At 37.7% G+C, this 19,662-nt stretch overlaps 1 protein-coding gene across 1 annotated transcript; it reads left to right on the forward strand.

The window, feature by feature from the left end:
• Window positions 1-1,833: 1,833 nt before the first annotated feature.
• On the forward strand, window positions 1,834-7,543 carry SLITRK1 (SLIT and NTRK like family member 1). Its single transcript, XM_070408869.1, has one exon. The coding sequence runs from the start codon at window positions 2,780-2,782 to the stop codon at window positions 4,868-4,870; it is 2,091 nt and encodes a 696-aa protein (XP_070264970.1). The 5' UTR covers window positions 1,834-2,779; the 3' UTR covers window positions 4,871-7,543.
• The last annotated feature ends 12,119 nt before the right edge of the window (window positions 7,544-19,662 follow it).

Raw genomic sequence — 19,662 nt, forward strand, 5'->3', positions numbered from 1 at the left:
AGTATCTTTTTCTTTAGTTTAACTAATTATCTTCAGTTTAACATTTTAAAAGTGAAATAATTTCAAATTGATTATACTTTTTTTCTTCTTTCTACATACAGTAATGGGTTAAATTAAATAAGAATGGAATTGTTTTAGCAATTGAATAGGCTGCCTGAAAAAGGTCTCTCTCTCTCTCTCTCTCTCTCTCTTCTCTACACACACACACACACACACACACACACACACACACTTCCCATATCAACCTGTATCTTTATCTACACCCCCACTGAATTTCACCAGAAGATGACAACACAACATTTGATTATATGAAAATATTGCATATAGATATGAACCCCCTCTAAGAATTAGCTTTTGAACCAAGAACCCAAACCGAGGCCTTCCCCAAAATCTTTCATTCCCCAGTCTTTTAAAAATGCACACATCCTTGAATATTTGATCTTTAAGCAGATTAGCAAGCTTGTAACAGCTGTCTAACTCCTGTGAAACCTAATTAAAAGGGAAACTGATGTAAACATATGATCTCTGTTTTGATTGAAGAAAGGACCAAACAACATTTTTTTTTTAAAAAAAAAAAGTCCTTTAAATTCAAATCCTAAAATGATGCACACACTTTTTGGAATGCAGTGAGGGAAAAGGTGTCGATTCTTATTAGAAAAGTCAGCAAAATAGCCTTCTGAGAGGCAGCACTTTCACATTCTCTCCCGTCACAGATGTTTGTAGAACTTGGTTTTTATAAGCTCCTTCAAAGTTTGAGGGACCCGGCAATCCCTTCCCTTTGAAAAGCCTGTGAGCTGCTCTCCCTCAGCTCTGGTGACCCCACCATCCTAAGCCAGGGAGCCACTGCCTGCTACCCGGAGACAGAGTCCCCCCACCCCAAGCCTTAGAGACCACGGATTGCTATCTCCTCTCAAAATGCAACTGGTTATTTACTTGTATGCATTTTTTAATCCATCGGAACAGCTGTGGAAACTTTGTGAGCCAGTGACTGTGACAGTGTATGAGTGTGTGTGTGTGTGTGTGTGTGGGGGGGGGGGGTTGTGTGGGTGGCCTGTGCATGCTGTCTGCCAGTGGATTTTTAAGAGCACTCAGGTATCAAACTGGGATTTTTTTCCCTGCCCCCCTCCCTCCTTTCCCGGTTCTCAGTGAAATCTTTCAGATCTGGAATCAAAGACGTTAGCTAGCGAGCATTGTGTTTTCACCCTGCAGACAAATAACATTCAAGAAAAATCAGAGAAACCTCTAACTCTCAATGACCAAATTGACTAAAAATTCTATACCAAGTTTTAAAAAGAAAAGAATGTGCCTAAATTATATACCTTGCAACAAAAAATCCATACCCAATTATGCTATTATATAAAATATATGTGATATGAATATATGTTTCAAATAGCCACTTTCAATATACCAAACAAAAAAAAGGTTTCAAAGACATCAAGTAGCATAAAACACACTGTACTGCAGAGACGGAAGAAATGCATTTAAAGCACGGATGAAAATGGCGTGCAGTATAATTACCTCAAATTGCTGTTCGCTTGACACCCTGACACTAATTTTATTCAAGCCATTGGGAAATAAATGTTTTAAAAGCACTCTTTTCCAAACACCGGAGCTAGTGGGTGCTGCGAGGTCATTAAGGAAAGGAAAGGGTAAAGTTTCCAGCATGCAAAAATAATTAAATAATCCATTTAAAATAAAAGCGTCTACGTGGATGACAGCCTTTAATGCCCACATTTTTAACGCTTGCCCTGTACGTGGATTGATTTTTTTTTTCCTTCAGCATTCCCTCACCAGATGGATTTTTGCTACTGCAGATCAGCAGAGGGTGTCAGATCTTTCAGAGTGCACCAGGCTGGAACGAGCAGAGCTTCTTAGCAACTCTCTTCTTTCTCCCCTCCCCATTCTCGCGCTCTCTTCCTCCCTCCGACAACTCGCCCCCCGCCCTCCGCCCCCTCCACGTAATTCCGAAAGAGCAGAAGCAAGAGAAGGAGAACAAGAAACGAGCTTGTAACCGAGATCCAGAGCCCAGGGGGCGAAAAAAGGGCTAAAGAGGACCCGAAGGGAAGGAAACGAAAAGGATGGACAGCCACAAAACGCAGCGATTGCGGAAATTTTCCAGCGCCATTGGTTCAGCAGTGTGAGTGTTTCGGTCGAGCGTGATTTCAGCACCGGGGGGACTGGACAGCACCTCCGGGGGGGACTTCTCGGCAACCCACAGCTACAGCAAGAACTCCACCAGCAGCCTCACCATCAGAAGCCGCCGAAAACCCCTGCTTTGTATCAGAGAGGCAAGGTCAGTCCGACGCACAGCCATGCACAGGCAGTGCGCCTGTACTACGCTGCAAACCCTCTGCTTGTTTCTCTAACATGCACTTGCTTCTAATTACTAGCATTGTTCCCTTTCTTAGTGAAGACCACTAGATGGGATTCTGTTAAGTGTGCATTTTTAATTTATACGTATATATTTAACCTCTTTTTAAAAAAGGTTTAGGGAGAGTGGGGTTATTTTTCTACTTTTTTTTTTTTTTTTTTTTTTTTTTGCTTGCCTTGCACTACGTGCCTGGATAGTTTGTGGGTATAATTATTGACTGGCGCCTGGGTTGTTGCAGTGCGGGGGGGTTAGGGAGGAAGGAATCCACCCCCACCCCCCCAAACCCTTTTCTTCTCCTTCCCTGGGTTCGGACATTGGAGCACTAAATGAACTTGAATTGTGTCTGTGGCGAGCAGGATGGTCGCTGTTACTTTGTGATGAGATCGGGATGAATTGCTCGCTTTAAAAATGCTGCTTTGGATTCTGTTGCTGGAGACGTCTCTTTGTTTTGCCGCTGGAAACGTTACAGGGGACGTTTGCAAAGAGAAGATCTGTTCCTGCAATGAGATAGAAGGGGACCTCCACGTAGACTGTGAAAAAAAGGGCTTTACAAGTCTGCAGCGTTTCACAGCCCCGACTTCCCAGTTCTACCATCTATTTCTGCATGGCAATTCCCTCACTCGACTTTTCCCTAATGAGTTTGCGAACTTTTATAATGCGGTTAGTTTGCACATGGAAAACAATGGCTTGCATGAAATCGTTCCCGGGGCTTTTCTGGGGCTGCAGCTGGTGAAAAGGCTGCATATCAACAACAACAAGATCAAGTCTTTTCGAAAGCAGACTTTTCTGGGGCTGGACGATCTGGAATACCTCCAGGCTGATTTCAATTTGTTACGGGATATAGACCCGGGGGCCTTCCAAGACTTAAACAAGCTGGAGGTGCTCATTTTGAACGACAATCTCATCAGCACCCTACCTGCCAACGTGTTCCAGTACGTGCCCATCACCCACCTCGACCTCCGGGGAAACAGGCTGAAGACGCTGCCCTATGAGGAGGTCTTGGAGCAAATCCCTGGCATTGCCGAGATCCTGCTGGAGGATAACCCGTGGGACTGCACCTGTGATCTGCTCTCCCTGAAAGAATGGCTCGAAAACATTCCCAAAAACGCCCTCATCGGCCGAGTGGTCTGCGAAGCCCCCACCAGACTGCAGGGGAAAGACCTCAATGAAACCACCGAACAGGACTTGTGTCCTTTGAAAAACAGAGTGGATTCTAGTCTCCCGGCGCCCCCTGCCCAAGAAGAGACCTTCGCTCCTGGCCCCCTGCCAACTCCCTTCAAGACAAACGGGCAAGAGGATCATGCCACCCCGGGCTCTGCTCCGAACGGAGGTACAAAGATCCCAGGCAACTGGCAGATCAAAATCAGACCCACGGCAGCCGTAGCGCCCGGCAGCGCCCGAAACAAACCCCCAGCCAACGGCTTGCCCTGCCCCGGGGGCTGCAGCTGCGACCACATCCCGGGGTCGGGGTTAAAGATGAACTGCAACAACCGGAACGTGAGCAGCTTGGCTGATCTGAAGCCCAAGCTCGCCAACGTGCAGGAGCTTTTCCTGCGAGATAACAAGATCCACAGCATCCGCAAATCGCACTTTGTGGATTACAAGAACCTCATCCTGTTGGACCTGGGCAACAACAACATCGCCACCGTAGAAAACAACACTTTTAAGAACCTCTTGGACCTCCGGTGGCTGTATATGGACAGCAACTACCTGGACACACTGTCCCGGGAGAAATTTGCGGGGCTGCAGAACCTCGAGTACTTGAACGTGGAGTACAACGCGATCCAGCTCATCCTCCCGGGCACCTTCCACGCCATGCCCAAACTGAGGATCCTCATTCTCAACAACAACTTGCTGAGGTCCCTCCCCGTGGACGTGTTCGCCGGGGTCTCGCTCTCGAAGCTCAGCCTGCACAACAATTACTTCATGTACCTCCCGGTGGCAGGGGTGCTGGACCAGTTAACGTCCATCATCCAGATCGACCTGCACGGGAACCCCTGGGAGTGCTCCTGCACCATCGTGCCTTTCAAGCAATGGGCGGAGCGCCTGGGTTCCGAGGTGCTGATGAGCGACCTCAAGTGCGAGACGCCGGTGAACTTCTTTCGGAAGGACGTCATGCTCCTCTCCAACGACGAGATCTGCCCCCAGCTGTACGCCAGGCTCTCGCCCACGCTCACTTCGCACAGTAAAAACAGCACCGGGTTGGCGGAGACCGGGACGCACTCCAACTCCTACCTAGACACCAGCAGGGTGTCCATCTCCGTGCTGGTCCCGGGACTGCTGCTGGTGTTCGTCACCTCCGCCTTCACCGTGGTGGGCATGCTCGTGTTTATCCTGCGGAACCGCAAGCGGTCCAAGAGAAGAGATGCCAACTCTTCGGCGTCCGAAATCAATTCCCTACAGACAGTCTGTGACTCTTCCTACTGGCACAATGGGCCTTACAACGCGGACGGGGCACACAGAGTGTACGACTGTGGCTCCCACTCGCTCTCAGACTAAGACCCCCGACCCCGGTAGAGCAGGGGAGGTGGGGAGGCGATGCCCCCTCCCCTGGCCGACATCCCAGGGGTCAGAGGAGCCCAGACCCAAGTCCAGTGCGCCCCCCAAGGCTTGATGGACACAAGTAAATAAATAACTGTGAACTCGCTCCATGGAGAGGGTCTGACTCCTTAGCTCCCTCCTGGAAACAAAGAGCAGACTGTGGCTTGGAGAGCGCTGCCAAATCGCTCTTCGCTGCCAGCCCGGCTGAGTCCCTTTAGACAAAGCCCAGCAGGGGCCCTGCTCCGAGACTGACAGTGCCCGAGCCCTCTGCGGAGGAACTTGTGGGGGATGGCTGTTGTGGTCCTATACATATATACACACATACCCACATCTATATAGAGATAGATATCTATTTTTCCCCTGTGGATTAGCCCCGCGAGGAGGGGGCCTGATCGTTCCTTGATGGCTATGCAGGGATGGGCAGTTGCACGAAGGCATGAATGTATTGTAAATAAATAACTTTGACTTCTGAGAAAAAATCACACAAAAAGTGCTGCATGGCTCGCATGGAATCCACGCGCTCCAGGGACTGGAGAGAGCGACTGGAGAGAGCGTCACGCTCACAGCACCCACCCTCTTACCTGATAAGTCCCATCGTATCAAACTTTCTATAAACAAGTACAGTCTCATCAGAAGTGCCATTTCGCCATTATTTGTGATCGGTAGGCAGTTCAGAGAGTATGTTTACTGTGGAAAAAAAATGTTAAGGTTTTATTTAAGACATTTGCATGGTTAGCCATCAGTCCATTTTATGAGTTAAAAAAATGTGTTTTGTTGAGAGACGTTTTCACGGGTTGTGTTGGGTTCGTCCTTTTATTTTGATGGTGATGTTTGTTTCGGTTTTATTTTTTGTTTTGAAGGGGGGGTATTTTTCTATACATTTCCAATAAGGCCTTCCATCTGAATGTAAAATAAGTACCCATGATTTCTATTATAGTATCGGTGTAATTATTAAAAATAAGAAAAAAGAAAAGATTTTTGAGGCAGTTAAGCATGACCAATTAATGTCACTCTAGTGCTTAGGCTGCGATCCTATGGTAGCAATTCTGTGCTGGTGTAAATCTTACTTACAAAGTAGGGAAAAGAAGCGAGGAAGCACGTGAAACTTACTAATTCTATTCAAGGATTTTATAATGGCATATTTTTTCAGTATTAAAGTGAAAATGTTTTCAACTCTTGGTCCTTACATTTTTCCAGCTTCCTATTTGCAACTGGTAACCTGGATTTGCGGTGGAAGGGACAGGGGAGGGGGAGGGGTGGGGGTGGAATCTTTCCAGAGCCACTTTAAGGCTCTTTCTCTAACCCTCTTACTTAGCTTTTACCTTTTCCGTAGTTCCCGGCCCTTCCCCCTCCATCCCCGCCCCGACTTTTCCAGCTTTTCCTGTGGATTGAGTAAGGTCTTCCCCCAACAGCGCCCTCCCTTTTTTCCTCTTTTCCTTATGCGGCAGTGAATCCCTTTATTAATACTGGAAATCCCTCCTGCTGCTGCTTCTGCTGCTGCTGCACACACTGCAGATACACTGAGGATGTTAGTAAAGATTTGATTTAATTGACTGCCTAGATCGGTCTCATTAAACAGAGTGGAGATTTCATTGGTCAGCATTCTTCAATGAAAGACAGCCTTAATGACTGGCATTTGAGATGCTGCTGGCGTTTTGAATTCAACATCTGCTGAAAACGGTAAAACTAATTAATGCCCACCCACCCTGCCCGCCTCAGCAACTGCATATTGAAATTTGTTAAAACACTTATGTTTATGGAAATCAATCATTATCCTAAAGAAGTGTTTCTATCCCATCATTTGGATTTCTGGTTGTGACTCAGTAATTAACAAGAAACAGCATTGAACTATTTGAATTTTATGAGCCAATGTAACTCTGGCCTCAATTATATTCCTCTGGGATTTCCAAGTGGTCTGCTTTATCAGCAGTTAAGGGACAAAAAGCAAACAAAATTACATGTATTGATGGGGTCTGCATTCCACCACATATCCACCATTGAGAAGTGTTAAAAGACTGCAGACCACAGATCAAGAAAAAATATATATCTATATAGATTGTAAAGGAGCAAATGAAAGCCCCCAGAGCAGTTGTAAGAAGATTTGCCTTCTAGAACACATATTCTAGAGAGAAGTAATTTCCCAGAACAATGACAGTGATGTTCTGGAGTATGTATTATTTATTTTAATGCTTTTTAAATAAAATCTTTATTATAAACCATGACTATTCCTAAGGCCATTCATCATTTTCTCTCTTGATTCTTTTGTTTGTGGACTACATTTCATGGTGGTGAAATTGTAACCTACAAATATTATAAGTTGCTTTTTTATTTATTATTCATATGAAGGCCTTACTTCCTTTTATGGAAAGTACAACTGGGTTTCTGGTAAGCGATGGACAGATCTATTTGTGAGGGAAAGTTGGGGAAAGGGAAGAGCCAGGTATTCGACAGTATTATGACCTTAAGAAGGCAAAGAAAAGATGGCAGATGTTCTAAGTCTCTGGTGGAAAGTGACACTTAACTAAAAATACCTAGTGAGGCATGATAACAATTTTTAAAACTGATACATAATTAATCTAAGTTATGAAACTAGAACTTCTCATAGAATGAAAACCTTCTCACAGGGTGCACTGGGGCAAGAACCATTCTTCATACTAATTTTAAAAATTACAATATTAACGATAAGGTTAAATAGTTAAACTTATTCTTAAAATATTAGCTTTAATAAGTTTTGAGTGGTCGTTGAGTACCAGGCATGTACTAAGTGGTTTACATAATGATTTAATTTAACTACCACAAGCACAGATTAGTTTAATAAAATATTGCTTTTTCCATTATACCAATGAGGATAATGAAGCTAAAGGAGAATGAGCAATAAGTCAATTCATAACTGTTAAATAGTGGAGCTGGATTTAAACTTCAACACCTCATTCTATGAATAGTCATACTGACCTGATGACTTTTTAAAATATGGTTTTCCAAATAAAGAACCTAGGTTGTGTCTTCTTATTTGAGTATGTATTGGTGGCTCTTTATATATCCAGTACATCTTGCAACAAAAGATAACCATCCTACATTTAGAAGAGATGTTCTCCAAGAGTATGTAAGAAGACTTACATATAAGAAAAAAAGATGAATGTGCTATATAAATTTAAGAATTATGAAAATTCATATGATTAAATCTAAATTATCTATACATTTATTCTAAATTATTAGGGTCATCAACTATTTTAATATATAATAATACTTGTTAAAATTTATGTAGAAAAGATGTCCAATGACACATATAAAAGAACATACATTATTTTGAGAGTTTTATTTATTTTGATAAGTATCTTGATCATAGTTACATAAACTTTTATATATGCTTATATGTGGTTTGAAGGATGCATAATACATATGGTCTCACCATATAATTATCATTTAGATGTGCTTAGCTTCTTGTTTTTGTTTATTTTTACATAAAATGCTAATGTAACTGTAGTTGTCATTTGCTTTTGTTGAGATATCTTGTTTCCAGCTATATCATCCTTTAATTTATCAAAGCAAAAGAGATTGTAGTTGTGACAGGTGGAAAAGGAGAAAGGAGATATTTTGTTTAGTTCCATTGCTTTAAAAAAAGTAGTAGATTCTGTGGCTGCTGATGTAACTAAGAATATCTTAAAATTTAAGATGTTGCCATTGAAATTTATCATTTACCCATTTTTACATGTTTACCTAGGAGGAAGCTGGAATAGTTTATCTAACATCAACATAACATGATTCTTCTTCTTAACAGTATTTATACCAGTATAAGATGTAATTAGAATTGTCAGGCATTTTAGAAAGTATTAAAATTATATTGGTGATTCCGAGGACAGTTTGTCAATATCGCTTTTTCTAGGTTACTAATAAATGTTTTTTGGTGGGCACAAAGAGACAGATGAATTTGTAAGGGTGAACACAGAAGTGTGTGTTTTCAATGTGTTGGCAGAATATTAAGTAGAGTGTTTTCTAACTTTGCTTTTTTGCTAGCTTATTTATGAATACCTTTTTTTTTATTTGTGTGCTTATGTGAAGAAAATGGAAATATAAAATGTGCTAAAATTTCATTTTGGCATGCATTAACTTTTGGTCCATTTTCTCTCTATGGCAGTCTATTCCAAATGCAGCATATTTATTTAATTTTTAAAAGATGAATTCTGTATAATATCAACAGACGGAAGAAATAAATACTCAAGATTTTTGTTATATGATCTCTTTCAATGTGGCCTTGATCCATTTTTTAAAAAAAGGATAAAATAAATAACTTTCTTATAATCCACTGGCATTTTCTTTTATCTATAAAATTGCCAAAACTGATATCATTAAAAGAAACAGGACATGTGGCAAGAAATTCTTGGCATGGAAACTTAAAGAAAGGCCACTGAGTAGCTTTAGGAAAGCGCAATTACAAACAAGACAATTTTGAAAACTGAACCAATATTGCCTCTATTGTGGCCTATTGAAATATGGCTGGGTTACAGAAAAAGTTAGATAGTTAAGATAACAAACTAAGTGTTTAACAACTATAATTTTATAATGAAATGGACCACTGAAGAAATCATCTTAGATACTGAAACCCAGTATAACCCTTTGGCCTCAATTGCCTGGCAGTTTCACTTTATTGACTGAGACCTCAGTTGTCTAATTAATTACTCTTCTCCTTTCATTTACGTGCTAAATATATATTACCTTACATACTTGAAATATAATTATATTTCCTACTTGAACTTTGCAAAAAGCTTGGAGAAGAATTATCTAAAATTTTACAGAATTTTGAAGGCTTTAGAATGTAAATGTTCAATTGGCAACAAAAAATTGGCAGTTACTACGTGAAAAATATTGTAGACATTCTCTTGGGAAAAAAAAATAAGGCAGTTCTAATCTCAAGAAGTTTATGACCAGCAAAGATGAGATATATACATCATTGTAATTATAAAATAGTATATCATTGGCAGTTTTTAAAAGCTGCCACTATAATTTTGTGTTTCTTTCTTTTAAGTATGTGATGTTTTTGGCCATTTGGAAAAGTGCAGTTGTCACATCATTTTTACTAACTATTATACAAATAGTTTAAAATTTTAAAACAGTGTTGTAAAATGAAAAAAAGCACTTTAAATCCTTTCTGGTTTCAATTACATTTTTTCTTTGGGAAAATAAGGAAAATGTCTTATTTTAACGTCAGTAAGAGTTTTCTGACTAATCATTCTAACATGAACCAATCAAACCAGTTTTTATCTTAACATGTAAATGATAATTTTCCAATTTTAGTTATTTGAGAAATCCAATATGAGTTAATAAAACTGAATAAACTATGTTATAATATCATAAGAATTTCAGAAGAGTTGTCTCTGGGAATTTAGGTGTTTATATTATATATAAAATAGAGTATAGAAACATTAATATATTATTATATATACTTTTTCAATTTTACTGTAAAGCTAATAATCCCAAAGCCATTCTTGTTTAGAAAAACCTAATATTCAGTTACTAACTAGTCTGTTCCAGATGCATAAGTACAAAGGTTTAACAAGCAGAAAGCAGTAAGCAAAGCCATGCATTGTGTCAGTTCTATGCCTTATTCCATTTACTCTAACTCCATTTCTTTCCTTGGAAGAAAATTACAGGAAGGAAACATGTCCAGCTGCAGCCTATCAATAGAAAAAGTCAATACATAGTGAAACATGAGAAATGCTTCAAATATAGATAATAAATGGCCAATCCATAGTGTTCTCAATGAAGCACTTTCTGCCTCTCACAAAAGGGGGATGAGCAGAAAAGGGTCACTATTGCGATAAAATATAATGACTCTTCCCAGATTTTTTGATATTTATTGTGCACTTTTATTTTTAAAATCAATATATTTTTAACATTTTCAAACTGCATGATATGAGAAAAAATATTCATTATTGTGATAATAATATGATTTAAATAGTATTACGTGTACATATGTAGAACATTTTGCTACTTCCATAAAATAACAAGATTACAAAATAGTGAATGAATTTGAAACGATGCCATTTTCTACACACCACAATAAAATCTACATGTTTTTATCCAGGTATTTATATTTATTGAAACCCAGGTCATTATTTTATATAATTATAAGTAATTCTATATGACTAAATTATTATATCTAAAATTTTGTTATATAATATATTAAATGATGCCACATAATAATTATTTGCTGGTTCCTGTTCGGTTAGATAATATTTGTAGCTAATTTGATACAGTGTGAGTTCAGTTAACTTTATTTACTTGGATATATTTAGCACTGGATTTGTTTTGGTGGTCATATAACAAATGGCTGACTGTGGCTTTGTCATCATTGAGTTGAAAATTTATGCTAGTAAACATTTCAAGATTCCTAAATAAGTAGTCTAATTTGATTTAGCCCATTATCAGTTGAATTTAAAGGGAATAAAATTACTAAAGAGTTTAATGCTGTTTATCCCTATTCCTGAATGACTAAATGTTTTTCAGTGTCTCAATACTTTAAGGAGAGAGTTTAACCTTATTAATTTTTTAGTCAGAAAAATGTTACAGTTTTTAAATTTTTCAACAAAACTTTGGATGACATTTTTGTTTTTCACCCAAATGGTCAGCTCTCCAACAACCAGATTTCATGTTACAGATGGCATTTTGTATGTTAGACGTTAAGACATAAGAAGCAGAGAATTCCAGGAGGGTATTGCATCTTACGTTATGATATTATGAGGAGTAAGACTTGAAGCCAAGAAACCAACACCTGAAAACAGCAATAATCCCCAACAAACGAATTACATGGAATGCCATGTTACTATTTTACTTAAATTTATAAATTAAATTAAGAAGAAAGTCAGATCAGAGCACTTTTTAACATTTGCATAAGCATGACATCACTTATAGCCAGCCCCAAACTATCTATGCCAGTTTTTTAATAATTTTTTTTAGCCTTTTTACATGGATTGCTAATAGGGTGACTATTAAATTAACATTTCTGCAAGTTCAATTTACACAATTGGCAAGTAATCAGATACACAGACTGGAAATAGAATTGTTCTATTCTATAAATATGTTTCGTTTAGTTCCTAACATCTTAAACTACTATGACATATTTCAAGAAAAGAAATTTCAGTCCCTAGTTATGTTGGCTATTAGACAATGATTGAGAAGTATTTTTACTACAAATTTTATACTATTGTATTCTGCAAGAGTTATACAATTTTTCAGTGATATATGTACCACTTACCTCCAGGTATTTCAAGGAGGCAACATAGTATTGTTAGGGAGATACAACTTAAGCCAAACTCAGAAAACAAGAACAAAACAAACAGAAAGAAAGAAGAGGAAGAAAGAAAAGAAAGAAAGAAAGAAAGAAAGAAACAAACAAACAAACAAACAAACAAACAACTGGGAATAATGAAAATTTTATTTTGTAATCAATGTAAACATATTTATTGATCAGTTTCTATATTCCAGGCATCTATGCAGAGGTTCTAAAGCCAAAGAAGACAGACTAGATTTCTCCTCACCTAAATTTGCATTCTGTCTGGGATTAAAGAAAAGTAAACAAAAATAATGGTTAAATAAGCTTGTATAATGAAGAGCTATGAATAAAATAAAGTGGAAGGGGGTGATGATATTTTTTATTTAGGGTGGTTATAGAAGTCCTCTCTGAGGAGATATTCCATGAGCTGAGTGAAAAATGATGAGACAATTATTTGAAGATTAGGAGAAAGAGGAGTCATGGAAAATAAATTAGCAAGGACAAAACATCCTGATTAAAAGTTGTGCATGGCTTTTTAAGGATTAGAAATTGTGATAGACAGAGACTTGGCTTGGGATGGTGAACACACAATACAGTGTATAGACAATGTGTGGCAGAGTTGTGCACCTGAAGCCTGTATTATTTTGTTAACCCAGTACATTCAATAAAAAGGAAAAGAACAAAATGATGAAAAAGAAGGCAAGAATAGCTGATATTTGACCAAAGGCAGAGATGAAGTTAAAGAAGTAGAGAGCAGCCAGGTAATGCCTTATAAGCCATAGCATGGAATTTAGATGTTAGTTCAAGTATAACAGAGTTTTATGCAGCCAAGTGATATGATCCAAATAGTATATTTAAATAGTTATTTTAACTCAATTTTGAAAGTCAATTACAGGGGGCAAAAATAGAAGGCAAGGAGCTGCTAAGTTTGGGAAGTTTGCAAAGTTTGGGAAGGACATGATGGTGTTTGGGCAGTAGTGGTAGCAGTGGACAGAAGGAGGCTGGATGGTAAACGTTTTGTGTCCAAAAGAACTCTATTAGAGCAGAGGTGGGAGTGAAGGAAAGGATGCAGGATGCATAGTTGTGTGTGAGGGTGTGTGTGTGTGTGTGTGTGTGTGAGAGAGAGAGAGAGAGAGAGAGAGAGAGAGAACAGAAGGAAAGGCTAGAGGAAGCAGGTTTGGGGTTCTAGTTAGAGTCTGAGCATGTTAACTGAGATGCCTGTATACATATTCTGGGTGGGCTGTTGGACATGGAAATATGGAGCTCAGAGAGAGTCCAGGGAGGAATATATAGACTTGGAATTCATCATTAGTCTTTTATTGGTGGCTCCATTTTTATAGAATTAAAAACTATGCCTAAGGTTGCATTTTACTGGTATACTCTACCTTCAGGGCAGATTTAATGACAATTGAATATAAACTGGATTTTAGAAAGAAATCATATAGGAAAGGTATGAAACATGTGTAATATGTATACATTTTCCCTCAAACCAGAAAACTGTATGTAAAAACCAGCAAAATGTTTATTGTTAAAAATCAATTGGAAACAGACAATAACAGTGTGGAAAAAGATAATAAAAAGAGCTTGTGACATAAAGGTGCAAAAGTAAACTTAAAATTGAAATGCTTAAGTTTTTTTGCTTTAGTAAGAATATTTCTGAATTAGAGGGAAATAATCATATTCATTACCAGTGACAAAAGACTTAACTTTATTTTGTAGACAAGTAGAAAGATTTCTGGCAAAGAAAGATTAACCTTAGGAATCAATAAGACAAGAATGAGAATCAGGTGATTTTTATTTGGTAATTATTCAAAGGTGGCACTCTTTGGGAAGCTTTTATTTTACCCTGGCTTGTAGACAACTCTGTGATATGGTAATCTCAAAAAACTAGGCCACATGTGGTATTTAGTCCCACCTTTGAGTAGCCAGCACAATAACAAAGATTTCATGTTTTCTTCATTTAACCAACCATTTTATCCACATCATTCAGCTCACCATCACAGTCTCTAATCTCTAACAGCGCAAGTGTAATTGAAGTTAATCTTCTAAGTAAATTGTGATTACTTTTCATTTTATTTTAGTCCTGCTGCAATTCAAATATTCATTTTGGACATTGTACAAGGATAGTCTTCCCTTTTCATAAGCTCTGAGTGGCTTCATTCTTTCTGTATATGTGTAATGCCCTGTTGCAAATACCCAGTTTATTTTTGAAAGGGAAATTAAAAGCCACTGAGAACTCTATTAGTGCCTCACAACACAGCCCCATGGTGCTACTGAGTTCAGTCTTTGGAATCATATATGGGGTCCACAACATTGAGCCTGTGGTCGGAAGGCCTTAAATTCTGACTGGGTTCTTCTCTAGCTCTATGATCCTAGGTAAGGCTCTTAGCGCTGGTGAGCCCCAATTTTCATACCTATGATGATTCTGTTGAACTAGATAGAATCAAATGGTCAGGAAACCTTTTCTCTGTTATAAAACACATTTTTGACTTTGTGTACTCAGATGGAAAATCTAGGGTAATATGTAGATATGCACATATATATTATGTAGATCACATGTATAAAACTAGAGAGAAAACAAATTTCTAAAAATTTCTGTTGATAAAATTTAAAATTTTATAGACACCGAAATTTGAATATGATATAATTTTAATATGTCACCAAATATTTTTTCCTTTATTTCTTTTCAAGCATTTGAAAATATAAAAACTATTCTTAGTCCACAGGCAACATAAAACAGGCAACAGAATTTATCTGGCCTATGGGAGGTAGTTTGCCCTTCCGTAAACTAGATTAAATCCCTCTAATAAAGCTCAAATAATATGTTTATTATATATTCATTAAAATATCTCAAAATATTTTGCTTTATCCAAATTATATAGGATTTTTAAAATTATACAAGATAGTTGTCTAAGTTTTTTCCATTCAGTGTACAGATATTATATGCCAGGGATTGTATCAGAATATAATTATAAAAATATGTATAATGTAGGCCAGGGGTAAAATAGTGATTGAAGAGAACTGACAATAAACTAATGATGTTTGATCAAGAATTACTGGAGTGGTTAAGAGTCCCATCTCTAGAATTAGACTGTATCAATTCTACTTCTGGCTCTGGCTAGCTGTGTGAACTTGATAAAGTTATTAACCTTTTAAGCTCCTTGATTTTTCACTTGTAAAATGCAAATGACAATGATAGTGCCTACCTCATAGCAATGTTCTGAATATTAAATGTGTTAATTCAGTTAAAACACTTTAAAAAGGTTTTGATACATTATGAACTTTCAGAAAGCAATAGCTATTATTCATGGTTCTCTGTTGCATAAATAATTTTACATAATACTCAGAGCAATTATATATGGTGGTCATTAATTTACATTACTATTTTACAAATAAAGAATCTGAGGATTAGAATGCAACTCCCAGTGTACTGCTCAGTGGCAGAGCCAAAATTCAAAGTCGGATCAAAGAGACTAAAATTTCATTTTTCTTCCTTTTGTGCCTCCAAGTTTCATTGAAATCTTCACTTTTTAGCCACCTTTTGCTAATCTACAGAAGAGAAGTGGGGGGAAAAAAAGAACACATGTAAATAACCAAGAAATGACAAAATGGCTTAATACATTTTCTCTCTCTCTCTCTCTCTCTTTTTTTTTTTTTTTTTTTTTGCAAGAGATGGAATATCTAAACAATTTTAAGCCAGGGAGGTGTCGCTTAGTGGTCCACCCATGGACCAGGAGATTGTGGTTTGATTCCAGGTCAGGGCACATGCCCGGGTTTTGGACTTGATCCCCAGCTGATTGATGATTCTCTCTCATCATTGATGTTTCTATCTCTCTCTCCCTCTCCAGAAATTTGGAACAGGCATTTCAAGCAGGTATACTATCAAATCTCTTAAGAAAATGCCTCCTCTCTCTGCAATAAAAACATTTTAAAAAACATTTTAATAGCAGTATGGTTACCAAAGCATTTTTACCAGGTAATGCTAGCATGTCAAAGAGATGTTTGGCAGGAGTAATGTTTTTTAGTGCTTCAAATTACACATATAATTTTTTTTTAATGAAGAAATCAGAGGGATTGCTTCTCCATCATCTTAGAAAATAAGAAAAGGGCATTTTGTCTTTTTTTTCTGGTTTCAGGATATCCAATAGAATTGGAAAGGGAATTCAGACTACTGCCTATAGTAGGCAAATTCTCCACCAAAATCAATTATAGAATTGGAGCAACTATTATATTTGCCTTTGAAGACTCTGTATTAGTTGCATACCAGGGACCATAGTTCTTTTTGCTTGGCATAGCACCTATCTATAAATGGATCTGTAATATAATAGTGTTGCTATGGTGAGAACACTAATAATTCATGATATCATTTTGGAAGGTAATTCATTTTGCCTTCCAATGCCAAAAGTGAAGCAGGCTTCCATGTCAGAATACATTTATTTGCTCAGGATAGGAAACATGCTTTCCTCCCACAAACTACTTCCAACATACTCTGTTTCTTGACTCTGCTATTTATGGAACTGTAGTCCATTATTCAAAGCCCCGAGATATAAAACTGTAACCTACAAAAATGATTTCTTGATTTTAAATTTGGAGAAACTCAGCATCAAACAACTTAATGGTCCTTAATATAGGACTTAACTGATTTTAGGAAATACTCTGAATCTTTGAGAGAAATGTATGTTCCTATATTATAAAAGCCTAATATGCTAAGTGTCCGGTCGATTGGTTGGCCATTCAACAAATCAAAGTGTAATATGCTAATGATATGCTAAAGCTGCTCAACTGCTCACTATGATGTGCACTGACCACCAGGGGGCAGACACTCCAACTGGTAAGTTAGCTTGCTGTTGGTGTCTGGCCAATCGGGACTGAGCTAGATGGGTCAGACACACCCTGGAGCCCTCCCGTGTTCCCTCTTTGGCTGGCCAACCTCCCATGTCTCTCTCTGGCCCTGATCATGCACTGGTGGGGTCCCTCGGCCTGGCTGTGCCCTCTCGCAATCCGGGACCCCTTGGGGGATGTCGGAAAGCTGGTTTTGACCCGATTCCACAGGCCAGGCCCAGGGACCCCTCCAGTGCATGAATTTGTGCACCGGGCCTCTAGTATATAATGTTTTCCCACTGTTATTGATTTCAAAAGCTGCTACCTTCCTATAACTCACCAGATTTTGTATATCTGTTTGTTTTTCCAGAACACTTATTTAGAAACTTGCAGGGCAGAACAGATAAATGCTTGATGTACCTAATTTAGGAAGGGGGGCAAAAAAGACCAAGTTCCCATCTTAGAAAACTGAATTCATGGTGGTCCAAAATAATAGGCTTAGAGCCAATTACTTCTGAATGGAAAGTAATCATTCAGAGACATAATAATAGTAATAATAGTATTAGTAAAACAAAAAGAGAAGTCATTGCATTTATTTCCTATAGATTTCAGGCTCATCTAAGTCCAGTTGTGTGTCATTTACAACAAAGAGCTTGGCCTTCCTTCAATTGTGCCATCTGTTGAAGCACAGGATAGGTTACTACTTCATGACCTAGTAGTTCAAAATAGCTCCTGTTTTAGGAAAATGGAACACTCCATCAAACAAATTTTCTCTATTAATCTATTTTTGAAGTATCTACCCATGTAGCCCAGTTTCATGGGAATAAGATTAATTGGTCACAAAAGAGTTTATTTTAAAACTGTGTACAATTCAAAGTTACTCCAACCCCACTTCTATTTGATGGATTGTTTTTTCCTATATAGACTCCATAAACCTAGCAAATAAAATATTATTAATAAAAAACTAAGAGTCTATAACTAATTAGTATGCAGCTCCTTTAGTATGTAACTGGGTGACTTTCTTACCCAACTTTATAAGCAAGTTTATTTCCTCTAATTTGTTGTATTAAAATGCTGATTGATTTTCCATCTGAACTTATCATTTAGAGCCATACTTAATGAAACAAAAGGTCAGTTTGTTCTTATTTGCTACTCTTTTGTACAGTAAGCAAATTCTACTTGTTGAAGTCCACCTCCCACCTTTTTTCAAAATAATTTATACCTGCCCAGGCTGGTGTGACTCATTTGGCTGAGAATTCTAATGTACACAGAAAGGTTGCTGGTTCGATTCCCAGTCAGGGCCCATGTCCAGTTTGTGGCTCCATCCCTGGTAGGGGGTTTGCATGAGGCAGCTGATCCATGTTTTGCTCTCACATCCATGTTTCTCTTTCTCTCTCTCCCTTCCTCTTTCTCTAAAAATCAATAAAAAAAGAAGTCAAAATAATTTATACCTATGTTAACATAGGAATACATAGATATTACTCACTGGTAGAAAATATGCAACATTTAGATTCTATTGTTGTTTTAAGTTCTTTCTAATCAGGGCTCATGTCTTATGTATCTTTTTTCTTCCTTATTTGGAGTATAATAGATGATTAATGTTTGTTGATTGAAGAAACATTTGTAAAAAGATATACCTTTATGCTTTAAACATAGCCTTAAAACATTTTGATGAATTCATATCAGCAACTAAAGCTAAGATTGGGTGTATATTTTCCATGACCACTGTGATGAAGTATTTTCTTATTAGACAGAAAACAAAACAAAACAAACAAACAACCTCTGAGATTCACAATTTTCTTAAAATTTTAAGCAAATACATAACAAGACTATCTGCTATTTTTGCTAAATTATTTAACCCATATGTAGTGACATCAAAAACCCGTTGATTTACTGAAAAATAACTCCTATCTAACCCATAAATGTTTTGGAAAAAAAAGAAACAAAGTCACGTTTGAAAGAGAAATTCACCCACTATTTGCTCATTACTCCCCTGGAAAACAGGTGAAGAAATTCCCTAATGTATTTCCTAGGGATAAAACGATTTGATAGGAAACAAATAATAGACCTGTATTGTTTTTGTGTTGTGAACACAGTGCTTCTTTCCACTCCTGTGATGCAATAAGACTGACACAACTTGAGACAAAATTAAATGTAATTTTGACCCAGGCTGTGCAATTGAGTGCTGCTGCAGAGATAAGTTTTGCTTTCCATATGTGTGTTCTGGGGGCAGGGTAAAAATGACAGGAGACCACAGTTGAACTAAGGAAGGCTTAAGTCTATTAATCTACTGATTGTGAAGAGAAGAAATAGATCTCTGTTACTTAGATGCATGAAGACATTTTGTAAATTGGGCTATTCGATTCTATGGGACTACAGATGAGTATGAATCGCATGATTTCAGCAGCCTAAAAATTATGGCATAAATATGTAACTGTTAGAAGTTTTCTGTATTAATGAATGTGTGACTCATTTTCAAAGATTATTTGTTCTATTGATTTAGTTTAGCCAGTAAAATGTTGAGCTGTGCTTCAATTATATTAAGGATGAATTAGTTTTGTATTATATTTCTGAATTATAAAATAGCTTGAAAAATATTTCTTATGCATTTTCATGATTATCTATTGTTTACAACTAACTGGAAGACTAGAGATTTTTT

Source organism: Myotis yumanensis, unplaced genomic scaffold (genome assembly GCF_028538775.1).
Source record: "Myotis yumanensis isolate MYYU_CA2020_CCGP unplaced genomic scaffold, mMyoYum1.0.hap1 SCAF_3, whole genome shotgun sequence".
Taxonomy (NCBI): Eukaryota; Metazoa; Chordata; class Mammalia; order Chiroptera; family Vespertilionidae; genus Myotis; species Myotis yumanensis.